This window comes from Balaenoptera physalus (genome assembly GCF_965194825.1).
Source record: "Balaenoptera physalus genome assembly, chromosome: 12".
In the NCBI taxonomy this organism is placed as follows: Eukaryota; Metazoa; Chordata; class Mammalia; order Artiodactyla; family Balaenopteridae; genus Balaenoptera; species Balaenoptera physalus.
The window spans coordinates 81,392,506-81,413,395 of record NC_138897.1 but is presented as its reverse complement, the minus strand read 5'-3'; the positions used below and the strand labels follow the sequence as shown (position 1 = coordinate 81,413,395).

At 41.3% G+C, this 20,890-nt stretch overlaps 1 protein-coding gene across 7 annotated transcripts in view; it reads right to left on the bottom strand.

Annotated features, from left to right (window-relative positions):
* Positions 1–256: 256 nt before the first annotated feature.
* PTPN11 (protein tyrosine phosphatase non-receptor type 11) overlaps positions 257–20,890 on the bottom strand; it is a 75,087-nt gene continuing 54,453 nt past the window's right edge. For 3 of the 7 annotated variants that reach the window (XM_082417479.1, XM_082417478.1, XM_082417481.1), the window contains 6 exons: positions 18,778–18,944; positions 17,798–17,865; positions 17,146–17,297; positions 7,446–7,558; positions 4,980–5,082; positions 257–4,272 (listed from right to left, as the gene is read on the bottom strand). In XM_082417479.1, coding sequence (XP_082273605.1) covers positions 5,013–5,082; positions 7,446–7,558; positions 17,146–17,297; positions 17,798–17,865; positions 18,778–18,944 — 570 coding nt within the window. In that variant the 3' untranslated portion in view covers positions 257–4,272; positions 4,980–5,012. Of the gene's footprint in view, positions 4,273–4,979; positions 5,083–7,445; positions 7,559–13,575; positions 15,056–17,145; positions 17,298–17,797; positions 17,866–18,777; positions 18,945–20,890 lie in introns of those variants that run through there. The other 4 variants (XM_082417480.1, XM_082417483.1, XM_082417482.1 and 1 more) reach the window with 2 other exon arrangements.

Sequence of the window (20,890 nt, the reverse complement as noted above, 5' to 3'; positions counted from 1 at the left end):
GTATACGTTATACAGACATACTTTTTACTCGCTCTTTACTCATAAGTTCTTCCAAATAAAATTCCCTGTCTCCCAAAGCTACTCATAAAATAGGCACTCAATAAATGCTTGAGGAACTGATTCATTCATTCTGAATTCCAGGTTCCCTTCTAGATAAGAGCTGCAAAATGTCAGCATTTGGCTAGTGTAAGAGGTTGAGGGACCTGTAATCCCAGTTTTTCCTGGACATTTCAGATGAAGTAAATGACAAATACCATAATATAAGAAAATGGTTTTATTCCTAATTTTTAGTTCCCATACAGTTTACAAATACACTTTTACTCTAATACGGCTTTGCAACTAGCAAAGCAGTTGAACTAACACCCATAAATACAGGTGGGGAGACAATTAACATCCACTAATGTTTCTCTACATAAACTATTCTTTTAATGTCACTTTTTTTTAAAACAATTGCAAATAGACTACATAATATACGTGGGCAAAAAGGCAATTAAGTGAATCTCTTGAAACACTAATGTATAATAAACAGTGCATATTATCAACATTTACATGATTCACATCAAAATGATGACATCCTAAAACGTATTCCTTTTAAAGGAGAGATTTATCAATAAAATATTACATATCTTTTAATACTCTGGTACAATACTTCATATACTGCAGGAAAATTAACTGTAGATCTAGTCATCGACTTAATAAAGGATCCTTTTCCATTAGCTTTTATTAATAAAAGAATCACAATTAGGTCATAAATAAACAGGCAAATTATTAATTACATAATTTGAGGTTTAGGATGAAAACTTGTAAAAATTAGTTTGATATACAGCAAAGTTATACAACACACTAAAACCAACTGTTTAATATTTTTGCCTTATGTGAACTGCCCATAGTAAAAAAGGAACAAACTTTTTAAGGATGGAAGATATAATAAACTATATTTTGGAACTTATTTTTCAAGAGGAAGAGGAAAAAAGATTTTAACGAAATTAAGGGCTAATACAGATCCTAATAAAGGCGTATTGAAATCAGGGAGGCCATGTGCTTACGATGTAAAACTTTATTCCCCCAACAACATAAAAAAAAAAAAACTGCACTGGGTTTGTACTTACGTCTACAGTCTAAGTTTCCCTTACGGATTAACAAGCTACAACAGAACACTTCACAATTGCATACCTTTTTCCACATTCCTCTGAACTAGAAATAACCCAGGACATTATATTAGTTCTTAAAAACCCTAGTAACCCCTTAATAACCCCTAAAAATAATCTTGATGATTTTCTTGGCTGTTCCAAAGCAACTGGGCTCCGTAAAGAATGCACGAACACCAAGAAAGTAGTACATGTATTTTCTCATCCTCATTTAGCTACATTTGTAAAGTTACCGATTTCAAAGGGAGAGATGACCAGAATTTTCAGGAGGGCCACACACTGGATACAAGGTGTCTTTTTGTTTTGTTTTGCTTTTTTTAAAAAAAAAAACAGGCTATTAAGACTCTGAAATTTGGCTTTTTAAAAAGACCCCAATACCACATGCCAGATAATTTCTTCACCCCAAATATAAAATCCTATGCTTGTAATTTTAAAATACTTAGCCAGCTATGGAAATATTGTGCAAATTTAATGTCTACCAGCAACCCAGAAGCAGACTGCAGACATGTAGCTATCACACCTATTTTCCAGGTAACCTGATTCAACTATTACTGACTGCTGTGGTCCCAGGCCCTCTGACTTCCTCAGAAACCACCTCTTTGGAACTTCCATTTCCACTGTTTTTTCACACCCGCACCTCGAGCTCACCTCCCCCTCCCCCATCTTCACAGCCCCTCCACCTGAATCCATCCTGTGTAATCTTACCGGAGAACCTGCAATCACCTTTACCAAACACATGACAAACCTTAGCAACCTAGGGACTATTAATCTTGTCTTGGCATCAGTTTACACCACATAATAGTTGCCGACTTCGTGGAGGGAAATCTAAATGAAATCAATGTCCTATTACAAACGAAGCTGGCCAAGATCAGGTGTTTCCAAGTGCAAAAACAACTGATCTTAAGCTACAGGCAGAGACGTTAATGCAGCAGATATATTGTACAATCAAACCCTTGTATGCTGGTGAAAGACCTTGCCCCCAAAGTCCAGAGTCAAAACATTATCGCAAAAAGGAGAACCATTCAATGTGACAATGCAATACAAATAACAGGATTCAAGATCCTTGTTGCAAGTACTGAACTGGAATCTCTTTACAGGCTTGACAAGAAGACAGCAGTCATTTACATTCCTCTTAGAAGGTAATTACCTTCAACAATTCTAAGTTCAATGGATGGATGGGGGGAGAGGTGGGGGGGGTAAGTCACGTAATTTTGTCTGTGAAAATGGCAGCCAGGCTCTCCCCAAACAACCTCAGGGTTTCAAAGGAGGTAAAGACCTCAGAAAGGAGCTACTAACAGGGTTGGATCTAGTCCTTCCTTTTCTGGAGACAAAGCAAGAAGAATCCAGTTAAGAAGATCATGACTTAATGGCAAAGCTGCCATGGCATTTTATTATCTTTACAAAGTCCACCAATGATGCTTTAATTGAAATACACTCATTGAATGATGATTCAACACACAGGGCAAAGAGGGATGTCTTTGGAGAAGGCACTTCAGGTAGAACATTAGCAAATCCTACTGCTTGGTTAAAACAAAAATGAGCTACTGCTAATTCAATCTGATTAGTGGCCTCATGAGAACTGCTCCTCCTCACTGCAGCCTTGACTGCGTGCATGGGTGTGGGGCCCAACTGAAACCAGGGGCGTGAAGAAAGCACCCCATTCACCTCTCTCTGCAGCGGCCAGGGCAATGAGGTGGTTCTGCTTTCAAATGCTCTGCCCTTCCGAACACACCCATCCTTAAGAGACCAGTTTCCCAAAGCGGTGGTTCAGAACATATGCTAAGAGCCAGCAGAACTGGTTCAGGAAGCTCGCTGAAGGCCCTCTGTTTCTGCCTGACTTCCAGCTTACACCAGCTATCATAACCAGCTTCAGCTTCCCAAGGTCACTAGCAGCTTCTACTTTTGCTAACCTCTTTTTTTAGCTGTTTTTCCATGGCACTGGTTCTGACAGTCTGTTACACTGGGGGCCTCCAAGGAACCTCACCTCCACTTCATGCCCTCGTGCGGTCCCCTCTTCCCAAATCGGGGCTGGGCCTGGGACTGACTTTAATCAATAGAAGGCAGTAGAAGTGATGCTGTGATACTTCTGGGTTTAAGTCTTAAACCTGGCCACTACTGCTTTATACCCTTGGGACCTCTGAGCTGTCATAAATGTGGTCCAGCTACTCTGCGGGCGAGGCCACGTGGAGAAGGTGAGACCTGAGGACCGCATGCAGATGGAGAGGCCCAGCCATCCTGCCAACCACGAGTGACACCAGCAAGACAAGGAGAGGAACCGCTCAGCTGAGTCCAGCCCAGTTTGAAGAGATGGGGAAAAGCAAGTTGTTGTTTTAAGCCACTCAGTTTTCAGGTGGTTTGTCAGCAACAAGTGATAACTCAAAACTGGTTATCCATAGATGCATTTTTTTCCTAAATACAAGACAATTACTCAAATGAAAAGAAAAGATGACAAACGTTTTCCCACCACGAGTTTCTCAGTCAACAGGCTGAATGGTAAACGGTCAACTGCTAAGAAGAAACCATGCCTTTTATCCTAAGTTCCCATGATTCCCGCCCCCATGATTTTTTAATGGCAATGCAAGGGGAGACAGTCTGGGGCACTGGCTTAATTATTATTTAGCCAAAATAAGAGGTCATCAAAATGAATTATCCACTAAGTGGATAATGATGATAAATGAAATTGTTCTCACTTCTATAGGGTGTTGTTACTTAATTATCCCCAATCATGTTTCCTCTTACAAGTGCCCTATCATCCCCCACAAAGCAGGGGGGAAACTAAATTTGTTGAGGTTATCAAAAGAAAAAAAGGCCAATAACTAGAATTTGAATCACCATCATCTGGAAAATATAGAGCACAATTTAACTGCTTCCTCAATTTAAAATAAAATTCCATAAAATATAACACTGTCTACATCATAGAGATGATTTCTTCTTATCTGAGGACACGAGTAATTGGAAATCAGGTATTGTTGAGTTAGAATACAGTGGTCTTTAAATGGTTTCAAATTTTGCTTATCAAAAGGTAGTCAACCACAATGCAAGCCTTCCAAATTCAAATTCATTCTTCATGTAAACTTTCTTGCATCATTCTTGATCTTTTCAGGGAGAGGGTGAAAGTCCACATCTGGCAAAGAAATAAGTTAGAATTCTTAAGGAGCATACATCTAAAAGTTTGGCAAGGCAGTAAACCATTTGAAAGTAGATTTAGAGCTTTTAAATATACTATTCATTGAAATGGGAATTTCGACTTGAAATGCTAAAAACTTACCTTTTAAACATACATCACACAATTGGGTCCCTGTCTAAAAAGGTGATTGGAAGGAAGGAGACGTACAAGGGAGACGAATTCCCAGCATCAGAGCTGGAAGGGATGTGGAGTTGAGCCAGTCAGAGGCCCAGGAAGTCCAGTGCCCTGTGTCATACAGCCAGCCAGTCAGAGGCCCACTGGGGTGAAAACTCAGGCATCCTGACTCTGACCATCCAGTGCCATGTCCCCACAGTCCCTAGATCCCTACAGATCATCTCCCAGCACAGCGTGCGTTAACCTACTTTAATAAAAATTGCAGGAATGATGATACCTGCTCTTCATCACCAGTATCACCATTTTTCTGTAAGTGCTAACCCTGCCCTTCACAGAATTAATTCTGTATTTGATTTCAATGTTTAATGAATCCAGCCTGGAAAAAGAAATACAGGCAGAAGAAAAAAGAGGCTGGTTTTTAAAATTCAATTATGGTTCACTTTGTTAAAACAGTCACAAATTATTTGCCTGCTTCAAAGTGCCACAAATGATATAAACAATTAACCAGTAGAGCACTTCTGTTGAAATACCTATTTCTGTGCTTGAAGTCTTGGCGGGTCTTCTCATCTGAAACTTTTCTGCTGCTGCATCAGACCCACATTTTCATAGACTCTAGCATTATCTTCTCTCATTCTGAAAAGAAGAAAAAGAAGACGACACTAATAAAAACGCAGACATACTGTTGAACCTTACATGATAGTTATAATGCACATACTCTATTCTCTGGGGACCGTATGCGGCGCAGACATAGCTCCTGCCCCCAGGAGCTGACATTATAGGAGAGGATATCGTACAGAAACACACAGCAAAATAATTCTGAAGTAAGAGCCTCGAGTCCCTGTGCTCCCGGGGTTTGGCGGAAGGAGAGTTGTTTTCCAGGAGGGTGGAGCGAGGCAGGCCTGTACGATGAGGCATTGGGTTAGACCTTGAAGGAAGGTGGGACATGTGCATAGAGAAAGGAATGGTATTCACTGTGGGCAGAAGGATCTGAATGGGCCAGAGCAATGTAAAGGCAAAGCGTGGGAACGGTCAGGCAGGGACTACAGATCCATTCAGCCCCCAATCCGGCGACCTGAAGGTGAACATGAAGCTGACCGGCAGTTTAGGGCCCCAGGGTGGAGGGCCAATGCATCGGAGCCCAGACTCTGTTTTGCTGAGCAGAGTGGAGACCAGAACAGTCCAGGGGGACGAGGAACCTAGCAGCTCTGGGCTGGTCAGAGAGGAACAAGCTGAAACAAGCAGCAGGGGCCAGGGTCTCCTGGGTCTGCACCCTACAAGGGGGACAACGGGAACAGAGAGGCAGAGAACCTATTAGTTAGTCACAGGCAGGCCACTGGTAAAAAGGGAGTCGTCAGAGCTAACTGTTGAGCCAACATGTGGGGAAAGCTTTCTGGCAAGGACTCGGAGCCCTGACATGCTGGTTCCACTGCAAATCACTGCAGATGGCAATTTAAAATCAACTTTCCCCATCGGTCCACTGGGAAAGAAAAAAGCAGGCAGAAGGAAGAGGCAGCTTGGTGGAGAGCATACTTTTGCTATATAATTTCATTTCAATGTTAAATAGAAAGCAAATGTAAATACGAGCCTCATATATGTTATCAAAAATGTTTATATAGAGTATTAAGGCCAACAGGGGTTTAAAAATCCACATCAGAAGCAAACAGGGATAAGACTCTTAGGGGAAAATAAAAAGTAAATGTTATACCAGAGAGTGACTTTAGCATATACAGAAAAATAATAACTTACAATTATTATTCACATAATCGATTTAACAAATATTTTCTTATCACATGTTTTAGTTTAAACATGGAGTTGGCAAAGTTTTTCTGTACAGGACCAGACCGAAAATAATGTAGTCTCTGTGGGCCATACACAGTCTCTGTCATGTATTATTCTTTGTGTGTGTGTTTTTTTAATAACCCTTTAAGAACCATCCATGAGCTGTACAAAAGCAGGCCATGGCCCAGATTTGGCCTGGGGGCTGTAGTTTGCTAACCTGGTTTAAATACCCACAGTAGATTTCTGCTGACTGTGGAAAATTAGACCATGATTGTGTTGACACATTGATGGTCAATTTACTTACTTTTACATAGCGAAGAGTCTTGACTCGTCAAAAAGGGTGTTACCTACCTCTGCAACAATCCACACCCCATCAAAAGAAAAATTAGATTCTTGGGACTTCCCTGGTGGCGCAGTGGTTAAGACTCCGCGCTCCCAATGCAGGGGTCCCGGGTTCGATCCCTGGTCAGGGAACTAGATCCCACATGCCGCAACTAAGAGTTTGCATGCCACAACCGAGGAGCCGGCAAGCGGCAACTAAGGAGCCCGCCTGCCGCAACTAAGACCCAGAGCAACCAAATAAATAAATAAATAAAATATTTTTTTTAAACTTTTTTTTTTTTTTAAGTTTTTTTTTCCCCGCAGTTGCATTTTTAATTAATTAATTAATTAATTTATTTATTTTTGGCTGTGTTGGGTCTTCGTTTCTGTGCGAGGGCTTTCTCCAGTTGCAGCGAGCGGGGGCCACTCTTCATCGCGGTGCGCGGACCTCTCACTATCGTGGCCTCTCTTGTTGCGGAGCACAGGCTCCAGATGCGCAGGCTCAGTAGTTGTGGCTCACGGGCCCAGTTGCTCCACGGCACGTGGGATCTTCCCAGACCAGGGCTCGAACCCGTGTCCCCTGCATTGGCAGGCAGATTCTCAACCACTGCGCCACCAGGGAAGCCCAATAAAATATTTTTTAAAAATTAGATTCTCCTTGGAGAACCAGCACTTGATATACGTACAGTCCCGTAGACTCCTAGCCAGTGTGGCAAGCAGCCTTCAGTTTAGGTCAACTAAAATTTAGTTTAGCTAGCCACTGGCACACTCAAGAACCAGTTAGGCAACAACAATGTGCACCAAGGAAAGGCATGTGCTGCAAAGACGTATCATTTTTTTAAGCTTTTCTATAGGATTATGTTCACGTAAAAAGATTTTCCTTCATTTCTACTTACTCTGCACAGGACGGCGTTGGGGTACAAGGCGGGAGGGGACTCTGATCTCCACTTGCCTGGTCCGTCAGGGAATACTTAATATTTGTGTATTCGTGCCCTTTCCTCTTGCTTTTCTGAAAAGTGAAGATTGCATATATGAAGAACTGTGACTTTTTTGAGGGAATGAAGAAGTCAAAAAGGCATTTCATTAAAAAGAAAAAAAGAGAGAGAGAGAGAGAGTTTGACAGACAGACAAGTTGGACCCTGAATACTGGTATGTTGACCAAATGTCAGGGAATTCATCTCCTTCATGTAAATACATCATATGGGTGAAAAGGACCTTTGAACCATACAATTCAAAAGCAGAGAGTCATGCATTAACAACTTACTGTATTAAACGAAATGTACCTGTTTCTGAACTAAGAGAGAATTCACACGTTCTTTGCCACATTAGCATCTAATCATTTCATAGTTCACTTGCAACACATTTAATGATTTTCAAGTAAACAGGTGGGAAAAGAGTTTCAGAAATAAATGCACTCCAAGTAAAAACTGCACACAGGTACAAAAGATGGCAGCACTCTTAGCAGAATAATACACTTTATCATATCGTCCCCACCCCACCCCCACTCCAGAAAAAACCCTAGCACATTTAAAACTTTATTTTCAGCCCAATGATACTCTGGGGGAAAAAAGGCAGAGAAAACCAGTAAAATGTAATCTCATCTCAGATACAGAATGAACTGCATTAGGTAGGACTCCTAGTTAGATGATTTATCACTTTTTCCTCCTAAATTCACCCAGAAACAACCAATTCCGAAAATCTAATCCATCAAGTTATCTTCATAATATAATGCTTATAATGCTGCCTTCATTACAGGATTATTCAAGAAACGGTAAATGTTAGAAAAAGTATCCATATCAAATACTGACGTACAGCAGTGACTTTCATTCACTGTTGTTGAGAGGGTGAACTGGTGCCATCACTTTGGTACACAATTAGTCAGAACTGATAGTACTAACTAGTTAGTATCTGGTAATGATGAAAAGGCACATATATTTTACAACCTTGAACGTTTATTTCTTGAGAAACTCACGCACCCAAGCCTAGAAAGAGCTGACAAGGATGTCCAGTGACGTGCTATTCCTAACAATGTTCGCCAAGAGAACACTGAATACCTCGCAATGAATACCTCACATTCGTATCACGAAATAATATGCAACAGTGAAGAGGAAAAGTGTGTGTGTGTGTGTGTGTGTGTGTGTGTGTGTGTGTGTGTATCAAAACAGATTACATACACAATGTTAGGTGGAAAAACACAAATTGCAAAACAATGAAACAGTATATCATCTTGCTAAACATTCTAAACATAAAAACAATGTCATATATTGTATACAGATATTTGTATTAAAAAATTTTTAAATACAAAAAGAGATTGCAAGGCTAGTTACTGCCTTGGGGTTCCGAGGGTGAAGATGAGGGATGGTCCTGGGGGTGGGTGTCAAACGGAATCTCAGCCATATAGCTGTTACACTTGATTGCTTTTAAAAAGAAAAAAGATTTGAAAGAAATGTGACAAAAGGAAATGGTCTATTATGGGTGTGGTACTGAATGTTTTAAATTTTTCAAAATAAAATGTAAAGCATAAAAGAAATTTAAATCCACCAGGGGAATTTCTTTTTCCTCAAACTTTTTGCTCAAAACTCACCAAAAACAACAGCTAAATAAAAAATGGGAAATCTTACTACACATAAAACAAGGGAATGCTACAACTCCAATCTATAAACTATAAAGTGTCTCTGATATAGTACTGTGAAAAGTGGACCAAAATAAGAAGGAAGCTGAGAAGCAACACATACCCCTCAGGTGGTAGCAGGAAAAAGAAACCCCTGAATGTCGCTATCCCAGGAGTGAAAGGCCTGGGGCTGAGCCATGGCAGGCCACAGGAGAAGTGGGGGAAGCCTTGTCAAGAGCCAGTTCAACACAGTAGAAAGGCCCACAGTCTGAAGAGCCCTTTCTGCCGTCCACTGCCACCCTCCCAGCTGAGGTGGCCTAGAGGAGAGGCAGGGTAGGAGGAAGCATTATTAACCCCTCTGACCCTACAGGCATTGCAAAGAGTCAGAATGACCCCCTGAACACCAACACATGGATGTGCTCCCAGGGCAAAGGTAACAGGGCACTGAGACAACAAACCCAAGCAGAGCTGTGGACCTCCTCAGCCACCTTGCCTCCCCTCGCTATGGACTATCCGATAATGAAGGGGTCAGCACAGAACCTATATAAAGAAGGGGGGAAGGTACAAAAAGGAAAAAAGGGAGCAAAGAGCAAAAGGCAGATGGAGAAAACACATCAAAAAAGAACCTAAACAAAGAAAGAAGAAAAGATGAACACAAGTAGTTCTGCCTTAATATCATAGACTTTAGAGACATGAGCTTTCTTAAAAAAGAGTGTAAATAAGAGATTATATGACAACAGAGGAGATGAAAAGCAAGCTGGCGAAGCAACGAAAGGAAATAAAAGAAGAAAGACACGAAATATAGTAAGTTCAAGTCTAATTAGAGGTAGCAAAAAATTAAATGATTAAAAACATAGAAAGGGACATTGTAAACAGTCTAGAGGAAAACATATTTTTTAAACTATTAATTAAATACATAAAAGTGATGGAGAAAGCTATTAAGAGATTTGATATATATTATGGAATTCCTGAAGATGGGAACAAATAAAACAGAAAAAAGTATTCTAGAACATAATGCAAGTAAATATTCCTGAAATCTCAAAGGAAAAAAAAAAATCTGAATCTGCATTTTAAAAGGAAAAACTTCACAATCAATCTCCCAAACATCAACGATAAGGAATATCCCTGGATTGGATCTCCAGGCAGAAAAAGTCAGTCACATATAAGGGGGGATAATCAAATTGACTTTAGACTCCAACACAGCCACGTAATTCCAAAAAATCCTGTGGGGAAAAAAACCCCCAAGAATCTTATACCCTGCTAAGTTACCCTTTAGATATAAAACCAATGTTTGGACATTTTTAAGCATGCAAAAACTTAGAATGCAATTATCTTAAAAAAAAAAAAAAAAACAGCTAGTAATGAAATCTAGCCAACAGAGATAAATCAAAATCAAAACAAAGAATTCAGAGAAACAGAAACCATGATAAAAGGACTAGAGTTTTGATCTAAATACAGCACTAACACTGAACAACTGTCATAATTATGATATAAATGTCATAAACAATGACAAAAATCAGGAGACAAAAGAAAAATATGCTAATTCTCTTTCACAGAGTTAAATATCAATTATTATTACAGTAAAAACAGTTAAAATTTTCTAAGCACTGGCTTTGTGTCAGGCACTATTTGAATATATTACTCATTTTAATCCTTATAACAACCTTTTGAAATAGATACTATTATTAGCCCTATTTATTATTTATGTTATTTATTTACTTTTTTTGGCCACGCCACACGGCACGGGGGATCTTGGTTCCCCTACCAGGGATCGAACCCGTGCCCCCCTGCAGTGGAAGCGTGGAGTCTTGACCACTGGACCGCCAGGGAAGGCCCAGCCCTTTTTAACAGATGAGGAAGTGGTGTGCAATTTCTAGTCATAACCTTAAAACAGGGGTTGGCAAACTAATGGCCTACGGGACAAATCTAGCCCAGACCTTTGGCAAGGCTTGTAAGAATAGTTACTTCATCACAAGTTTAATAGTTTTTAAAGGGTTGTAAAAAAAGAGAGAGAGTATGCAACAGAGACCATATGCAACTGGGAAGCCTAAGAGACTCACCGTCTGACCCTCGACAGAGAAAGTCTGACTCCTACGTTAACAGGCAGCTGCTTGCCCTCCACTTCCTCCTACTCTCTGCAACCAGGTGGAAAAGGAAACGTCCTAAAGGACAGTAGAGGGACAAGACCGAATGTACCTGGGTCCCTGGATGAACTTAGGTCCCCGCCCTATACCCTCTGATCCCCAAATTGCCTGCCAGCTTGGACTTTTCTATAGAGAAATAAGCTTCTATCTTGTTTAAGGCACTATTATTTAGCCTCTGCTAAAGCAGCCAAACCAATTTATTATAAATTGCAGTCATTACAGAACTTATAGTCTAGGGAAGAAGTTGCAAAAAAGAAATCCGAGGAGAAAATGTTTCACTGAGTCTATATAGTATTTGAATTTTTTGAACTGGTTTTAAAAATTTAAAGCCCTTGTGAATAATCACCTCTGAATAGCTAACACACACTTTTTAGCACTGAAATGCTGACTTACATAAGAAATAATTTTTTTAAAGATACAATATAATTTAAAATTAAATATTAGCTGGAAGAATTGACAGAGAACATCACTTACTTAAAAGTTTTAAAATCCTAACTCATTTTTTTAAATAAAAAATTTTAATATACAATAAATAAACTGAAGCATAAAGATGCTTTCTACTCAACACTTTTTTAAAAATTGTGGTTTAAAATAAAACACATGAGAGGTATCCTCTTAACAAAACGTTATGTGTACAGTATAATATTGTTAACCACCTGCTATTGGTGTACAGCAGATCTCTAGAACCTCTTCATCTTGCATGACTGAAACTCCATCCCCCCATTTCTTTCTCCCTACTACACACTTTCTTGAAAATCAAAATCAATATTTCTACATGAAGTGATGACAAAAGAATTTTCCAATGAGGAATAATTAATGCAAATGGAACAGGAATTATTTTTAAAAATCATAGCAGCTTGAGGAATAACATAAAAATGCTGGAGCTTTTTAGCTTATTTTGGAAAAACAAGAAATAAAACTGATTCACAAGTCAGATGGGTTTGTTTCTTGGAACCATGACAGCCCAGGCTGTCTTATAGATCAAGAAAAATTCTCAGGGGGTAGGGGCTGTTTTGTTTCATTTTGTTTTGTTTTGCTTTGGGGAGTGGAGGGAAATTTATTTCAGAGGAGGTCTAAAAAATGATCTGAAATTGATCTATCCTCCACTGGAATTCAATGACATAGCATGGTTACCAAGTCTCTTGCAATGTTTATAACAAATCTTACGGTCTTGTCAACTGACACACAGCCAAGGTTGAAAGGAGGAACCAACCATGAGGCTCTAAAATCATCTGGTATTAACTATCTTTCCACGTGAGTAACCCCAGTTACATTCTTAAACCTTAAATTACAAAAAAGCCCAAAAGCCAAGAGCAGGGAGAGAGTAAAATGAAAACGCTCTTGTCTAAGTTATGGAGCAACACGACGATGCATCCAGGGTGCTCTGGGCTCAAATGTCAGGATTACAAACACCCTGGCTCCTTCCACATCTAATCACAGAATCTTACTGGTTCTACTCTCCCTGGGCTCACTATCAGCCCCTGCTATCCCGTCCAAACCACCATCAGTTCTCACTGACGCTGGTCCCCCTGCAGCTGCTCAAGCCTCGTGCCCACCCAGTCTTCCCTCTCAAGCCAGGGCCCTCTTTTTAAAATGACGATCTCTTTTTTTCATAAATTTATTTATTTTTTATTTATTTATTTTTGGCTGCGTTGGGTCTTCGTTGCTGCACATGAGCTTTCTCTAGCTGTGGCGAGCGGGGGCTACTCTTCGTTGCGCTGCACAGGCTTCTCATTGCGGTGGCTTCTCTTGTTGCGGAGCACGGACTCTAGGTGCGTGGGTTTCAGTAACTGCGGCACGCGGGCTCAGTAGTTGTGGCTCGAGGTCTCTAGAGTGCAGCGTCAGTAGTTGTGGCACACGGGCTTAGCTGCTCCGCGGCATGTGGGATCTTCCCGGAGCAGGGATCGAACCTATGTCCCCTGCATTGGCAGGGGGATTCTTAACCACTGTGCCACCAGGGAAGACCCGAGGATCTTTTTATGTCACTCCCCTGCTTCAAAATCCTCAGTGATTTCCCATTTTCCTTAGGATAAAGTTTTAAATCCTCAATATGGCCTGCAAGACCTGCCCCCTCGAAATCTGGCCTCTGCTGACTTTTCTAATCTCACCCAACACGCCCCATGCTCTCCCTCTAACTCCTTCTACTCCATCATACGGATTTATTTCCATTTCAGGAACATGACTACTTATATTTCCGGGATCTGGCACAGTGCCTGGCACATAATACAACTGACTTTAATTAATGCAGGAATGAATAAACAAATGAACAAATGTGAAAACACCTTTTTATTCAGCCAAGGAGATTATGGAAGATATGTGAAGAAGCACAAGGCTAGGGAAACAAATAAAACAGTCAGGACAAATGGAGACATGGCCTCATGCATATATGTATGTATACACATACACACACACACACACACACACATATATATGTGTGAGAGAGAGAGAGAGAGAGAGGGATTATATAGAGAGAGCTGGACAAGAGGAGTAATTAATTTGCTAATTAGCAATTCAAAGAATATTATACCAGTACAAACAAACATACCCAGTATCCACATCTTGGCTTTGAAATACCACTCTTCAATAAGAAGAATCAGGGCTCCTTAGAAAAATGGCTGGGAAAGTACAAGATGAACCTAGATCATCTTGTGGTGTCAAAAAGAGTAAGGAAGTAATAAAAAATGGGAACATATCAAAAAAACACAGGAACCAACTCGAAAAGGTTCCCACTAGGCAAATTTGGGACAGTTTAAGCAACAGAATAAGTAACAGTAATGGACTATCACCCCCTCTGACATAAATAAATAAATAAATAAATAAATGAGTAAATAAATAAGGGAGATGGGAAAGCTATTCCTTATAGGAGGCTTCCAACTAATAAATGAAAAGGGAATGGTGGAAAGAGAAAATCACCATTGGGCAAACGTCACAGTGGTAATTTTTCCTGGCAAGAATCGTGAATGAATGTAAAACTGGTAGGCAAAAAGTATGATGAAAAATTGTTCATTTATATAGTTTCTTGTATCTACCTACAAGATATTACCTAAAAAGGGAAAGACAGCAACTTAACAGTGGAGAAATCAGACAGACAACACCTTAATCAAGTGATCAAAGTTAACACCGCCAGGAGCGAAACAAACCAAGAGGGAGCTCATGATGTGATGCACCAGGAAGGACACAGCATCACTTCTGCGACCGTCCTGTCAAAAATGCATGACCTGAATCTCATCAAGAGAACACATCATACAAATCCAAACTGAGGAGCATTCTACCAAGCAACTGGTCTGAACTCTTCAAAAATGTCAAGGTCATGAAAGATAAAGATTGAATACTGCTCCAGATTAAAGGAGACTAAAAATACATGACAACTAAATGCACCACGTGACCCTGAACCACAGGAAGGATATTAGTAGGACAAACTGGCAAAATCTGAACACGGTCTATAGATTTGAAAATAGCTACTATATCAGTGCTGATTTCCTGATTTTGATAATTTTACTATGCTTATATAAGAGAATGTCCTTATTTCTAGGAAATACACATCAGAGTATTTGGAGGCAAAGGGACATTAATGTTTGCAACCTACAAACATTTCATTTAAAAAATTATATAGGTATATATAAAGTTATTTATATATGTGTGTGTGTATATATACATATGGAGAGAGAGACTATGAATCAGTGATAAAGTAAATGTGTTAAAATGTTAACAGTCAGGAAAGATGGGTGAAGGGAATTCCATTATACTGTTTCTGCAAATAAAAAAAAAATTGTTTTAATTCTGAAATGGAAGTTAACAAAAGAAATCTACTTCCAAGTAAACAGCAGAGTGTGAGAAGATCCATTTATAAAGAGCTGAGAATTTTCTCAGTCTTGCTCATTTGCATTTCCTCTAGATTCCCACCTCTGTTTCTGCATTTCCTCCTTCCAATGCTGTCTGTTTCTCTACTGCCTTTTCTTTTTTTCATTTATCCCTCTGTAGCAATTCTTCCACTCCCAAAAGTCCTTAATGCTTCATAATTTTGGAAATGACTGTATTTCAAAATAATTAATTATCCTAAATGAGTTTTGTTCTTTTGCTTAATTTAAAAATCAGGTGGTTTTAATGTTCTTAAGTCTGCCACTTAAACCTTCTGCTAAAATAAAGTACTTCTTACTTTACCACTAAATCAAGTAGCAAATTCCTACACTGAATCAAACAATACAATGCAGAAAACAACATATCACGGGATCTAAGTTTTAAAAATAAATATAATCTAAGCCTACATATATTTAGGCTACATAAATCCAAAGGCTCATATACCAAATAGTAGTTCATGTGCTGACACATATTGGCACCAAAAAAGTATTGGCTGAGTGGATGAATGCATGCATGCATTCTAGTACTCTTGGGATGGGATTACCAGGGACATTCAGTTTCTATAGTCTACATTCTGTAGACTATATTCTGTCTACATTCTACCTCTCCTACCCCTCACCTCCAATAAAAGAGCAGCAACAAAGGTTTTTTTTTTTTTTTTAAGTAGTTCCTAAATCCAAATTACAACTTCAAATTCAGGGTCAGAAGGACCACATATGGTAATGGGAAGATCTGAAGTGCCAGAAAAGCTGGGAGGGAAAGTCCCTAAATTCTCCAAAACAAGAAGAAAAACCAAAGCTTCTGAGTGAAATAGAGAGCTTTCCCCCCAGCTTTTCTGAACAAGACTACATTATGTTCTTCAAGATATTCCCGAATAACTTCCCATTTGTACCAACTGTACTATACTCTCTTGTATTTATTAGGAGTCCTTCTCTTTGGGCAACTTTATGCTTTAAGTATTCCGGGCCCAAATTAATATAACTGGAAGACAAATATAAAATAGCCTACAGTAACCATCTAAACAGTTCATAGCACTTACAATCACACAAAGTCAGACTTAAAGCAGTAAAGTTCAAAACCAGTAGCTTGTTAACTATTTGACGGTACCTTTCTATACACACACTGCTTCTGAAGATGTTTTTGTACAAGGAAACAATCTAGTGAGTATTTCTTTGTGGACTGAGAACCTACTAAACTAACTAACTTTGGCTAACCACGCTTTGATAACACGGCTGCTATGCTGCTAGGCTAGAAATCTTTCAATCAGGTGGCGGGTCCAATTTTGAGAAGCTGAGTTTTCTGGAAGGTAATAAACAGGGTAAAGCAGGCAAATACTGTTGGTGTTTAGACACTATGCAGTCTGCAGCACAGCGACAGGGCTGGGGCTGGGGCTGGGGCTGGGGCTGGGGAGGGAGATAAGCCTACGCTCCCAAAAGAGCAGCCTCCTCAATCCTCTTTAACTCAGCTTTGTGTCTGTTACGAAGAGCTTCCAATGGAAAGGCACCAATGCCACATTGTTCTTCATTATGCATGGCTTATTAAAATTGAAATTTTACTGTTTCCAACTCGACCAAATTGGTGGTTCAAACCCCCATGTGCTATTAAGAGTGAGGCGTTCATTTAAGAGATGGAATCAGGATGAATATCGCCTGGACCAAAAGTGGAACAGGCTGGAAACTTTGAGGCTTTGCGTTCTAAGCTTGCCACGTGAGCCTGGGAAAATCCCAATTTTTCTGTGGCTGTTTCCCCAATCTGTCAGGCCTGGTGCCCCTTCCTGAGCTACTCCATACTGAAAAATCAGAGCTGTGAAGTAGGGAATAATTCGTTTCCAGAGAGGCCCTTCCTGGTTGGGAACTTGTTTCTCCCTTTCAAAGAAAGACAGTTATCTATCAGAGCCTGTCCTTTTGCATGGAAGGAGAGTATAACCAAGCTGCCCAGAAAAAACCACTGAAAATACACACGCCAGCCTTCTAGGCTTGGTACCTGCTCTTCTTCAATCCTGCGCTGTAGTGTTTCAATATAATGCTGGACGGCCATGTAGATGAATCGGTACTGTGCTTCTGTCTGGACCATCCCTGACCTCTGAGACCGCACCATCTGAATGGTTTTGGGAACGTCAATGTCACAGTCGACACCTACAAAGCAAACACCATGGAGTATCAGGATAAACTGCAGAGACAATGTGAAGTGGTTTAATGCACAACTGTTAGCAGACTCAGAGATAAAGCAAATTTAGTCTTTAATGTTCTAACCGAACATGTTCCAAGGGCTACAGCACTGGCCTTCTGACCAATACCAAGGATCCTAGAAATTTACAGGGTAAAGGGTCAGCAGTGAGGGGTCCCTCACGTTCCAACAGCACCGTCCCATACCATCAGCAAGGATTAGGCAGCTGCATGTTCAACAAAAGACCAGAGCAGTGGCACCCACAGCTCCTAGGCTTTGTTTTATGCCAAAAGCTCAAACAGCATCACTTCTGTTCTCTGGCAAACATACTGAAAGCTGAAGTCTCCGGCCTAGATTTTTGTGAAAATATTTTAACATTCAATTCTCTTCTACAGGCTATTTTCACTAGCACTTTCCTTCCATAAACTGAAAACAGGAACCGTAGCTTCTTGTCCTCCAGATGACCTACCTTTCTCTCTGATGATGTCAATAAGAATATCAATCACAATGAACGTCCCTGTTCGGCCAATTCCAGCACTGTGGGCAGAAGGATGAAGAGCGAGGACAACTGAGTCATTCATGAGGGTTTTATAACCAAAACCAAGCTATTAATATTAACAGAAACAATGTCTGCTCTTGGGAGTGTTTATAAGATTGTCTATTTATATTTGCAAATATATTAGCAAAGAGCACATAGCTTTGGACTCAGTCCATCCTACACTTGGAGCCCAGCTTCTCCAGCACAATGTGCCTGAGGCAACTCCCTTAACCTCTCTGACCCTCAGTTTCTTCATCTATGAAATGGGTTGTTGTGAGGATCAAATATGAGTAACGGATGAAAAGCACTGAGCTCAGATGCTGGTACAGAGCAAGTGCTCAATAAAAGGGAGCTTTTAAAGAACTGAATAAATAACGTTTCACACACATCTACTTGCATATGAAAGAGATTTCAGAAACCAGACTTTCCGCAGTATAATCATGAAACCTAAGCTTGGGTACCAGCAGCCTGCGAACTCTGGTACAGAGGCCATGGGCCTGGCTTCTAGAAGCCTGGATGGGGAGCGGTCCAAATCTTCTGAAGCAAACAAGTATATTGTCAGGGGAAAAAGTATACCTTATTTCCGTGGAAAAAGAGAACAGAAGCACAATCAAAGAGATGAATCCTAAATTACTATATTAACAAAGAAAACCAAGCAAACATTACCAGACTAAGGGCTCCTTGAGAATAAGGACTGTGTTTACCACCCTCTGCCCCACCACCCCCAGGTACACGATGGTCCCGTAGGATCTAGAAGAAATGTACTTTGGGTCAAAGTGGTCCCTTAATGCCTCAAACAGAGATTAAATTTTTCCCTCAGTTAAAGAGCTGGGGATGGGCAGGTAAAAACAAGCCCCCTGGGCGTCAGGACACGGGACAGGCAGCGTCATAGAGGTGGAAGGGTTGGTCACCTGCAGTGAACCACCACAGGCCCCGCGTCCATGATGCTCTCCTGCTTATGGTGGACCTCCTCCAGGAAGTCCAGCACGCCCCCGGGGTCACTGGGCACTCCGTGGTCCGGCCAGGTCCGAAAGTGGTATTGCCAGACCGTTCTCTCCGTATTCCCCTGGAGTAGAGCCAAGAAAAACCAGAAAAGAATTAAATAAATCAAGGGGTTGAGGAATCGTCTGGTCCCCATCTTTCCCAGATCCTACGTGAGCCAGGGGACCGGGCCCGCACAGAGCCTCCTCACACACTGTTTACAGGTCCCCTTCACGAGTTTCCCAGATCTCTCCTCCTTTTGGGTCTGGCTGAGCAATCCTGGAGGCAACCCTTGGCCTCTGTCATAAGAACCAAGATGTCTCGTACGGCTATCTGTTCTTCAGGAAACTACAGCCTGAACCAGTCTCTGAGTCCTCAGCCAGGGGCAGACGAGGTCCCTGATCCTCTTCATCCAAGTGCAGCTCTACCTGGGAGGCAACTGAGGCCTCAGGGACTCAGGGCTCTCGTCCCACCGGATGAGAAAACGGGTATTCCCTCAAGCACTTGTTCCTCTTTGTCTTTTTGTACCTGGCCCTCCTCCCCTCCCCCAACACACACTTTTATTATAATATATTTAAACCTCTGTTTGGTGCAAAGCAGATAAGAAGACAGGCTTTGCAATCAGATGGGTGGATTTAGGCCCAAATCTCAGGATTCACACTCACTGCGGCCCCTGGGCATCTCTAAGCCTCAACTTCTTCATTTGCCGGTGGAGATAAGAATCTCTCAGTCACGACACCATCGTGAGGAATAAACAACCTCAATTAAACACACAGCCACTGCGCAACAGACAGTTAAGAGACTCAGCACACCAGTGCTCTTCTGAGGACTGACATTAATAAAGGTCAACAAGTGTACCAAGACCACAAAAAACCAAAACGCATCGTGTTCTGGGTCTACCCAGATTGGATCACTGTAACAGCACTATTCGTCACTACATCTTCTTCCTACATATCTGGAGACAATCCAAGCTAAGTAACATTTTTAAAGGGGATTTAAAAAAAGAGAGAAAGAGTAACTAGACCAGTGTCCACCACCAGTAACCTTCAGAACATCCAGGGAATCTGAACCACAATCAAGATCCTTTCTTGAATTATGTGCATTTAATCTGCTGAGTCAGAAAAAGATTTTTCTGTATGTTACCAGTGAGCTAAAAATCAGGGGGCTACCAGGGTCACAGAAAGGACAGGGAACGAGAGAGATCCAGCACCCGGAGCACCCTTGCTCCTCCTCCTTCGTAAATGGCCACTGAGGTCTCTGCTCCCTCCCCTCCTTCCCAGGCAATTAGGAGGCTTAAATGAGATCATGTGATAGCACTTTAGAAAACACGGAACGAGCTCTACAAAAAAGCAGATAATCTGTGACCAGCAATTCCGGAGAAATGATCGGTCCCATGTCAGCACCTGCATCCGAGGGTGCAAAACACAAACCCTAACGCCAACATTTCCCGTACCTGCTCCTCCCAAATCTCCGATAACAAGAAGATGGATGGTTTATCACTAAAACTGAAGAAAAATCCACCTGCTACTGAGAAACACCTGATGATGAGAAGATGGGTAGTTTATCACTAAACCTGAAGAAAAACCTATCTGGAATCTTTGTCTGATGTCCTCTAAATCTCTGTCTCATTTCTGCTTGACGACTCCTCTCTCAGTCTCTGCAATCGATTGAACCTCCACCCTCTCCCCACAACTGCACCCCCGCTGACATCAGAAGGTTGACATCCCACCCTGGACCACAACTGCCGAGGCTTCCAGCTCACTTCAGTCCCCCGACCACCTCCTGGAACTCACCAGACCACTGAGCCCCTCCTCCACCCTCCGCCTGCCTCCTCCCGCCCCTCGCTGGCGGCGTGCCCAGCTCAGATTCCACGCAATCTCCTGACAGTCACTCTCCATCACAGACGTCCACTCCCTCCACCCTCTCTCCATCCACTGCACACACAAACACACACACCCCGCCCCGCCCCAGCGAAGCCCCAAGCCTGGACGAACCAAACCACCCACTTTCCCTGTTTTGTACCCAAGGAACAGAGTGTCCTTG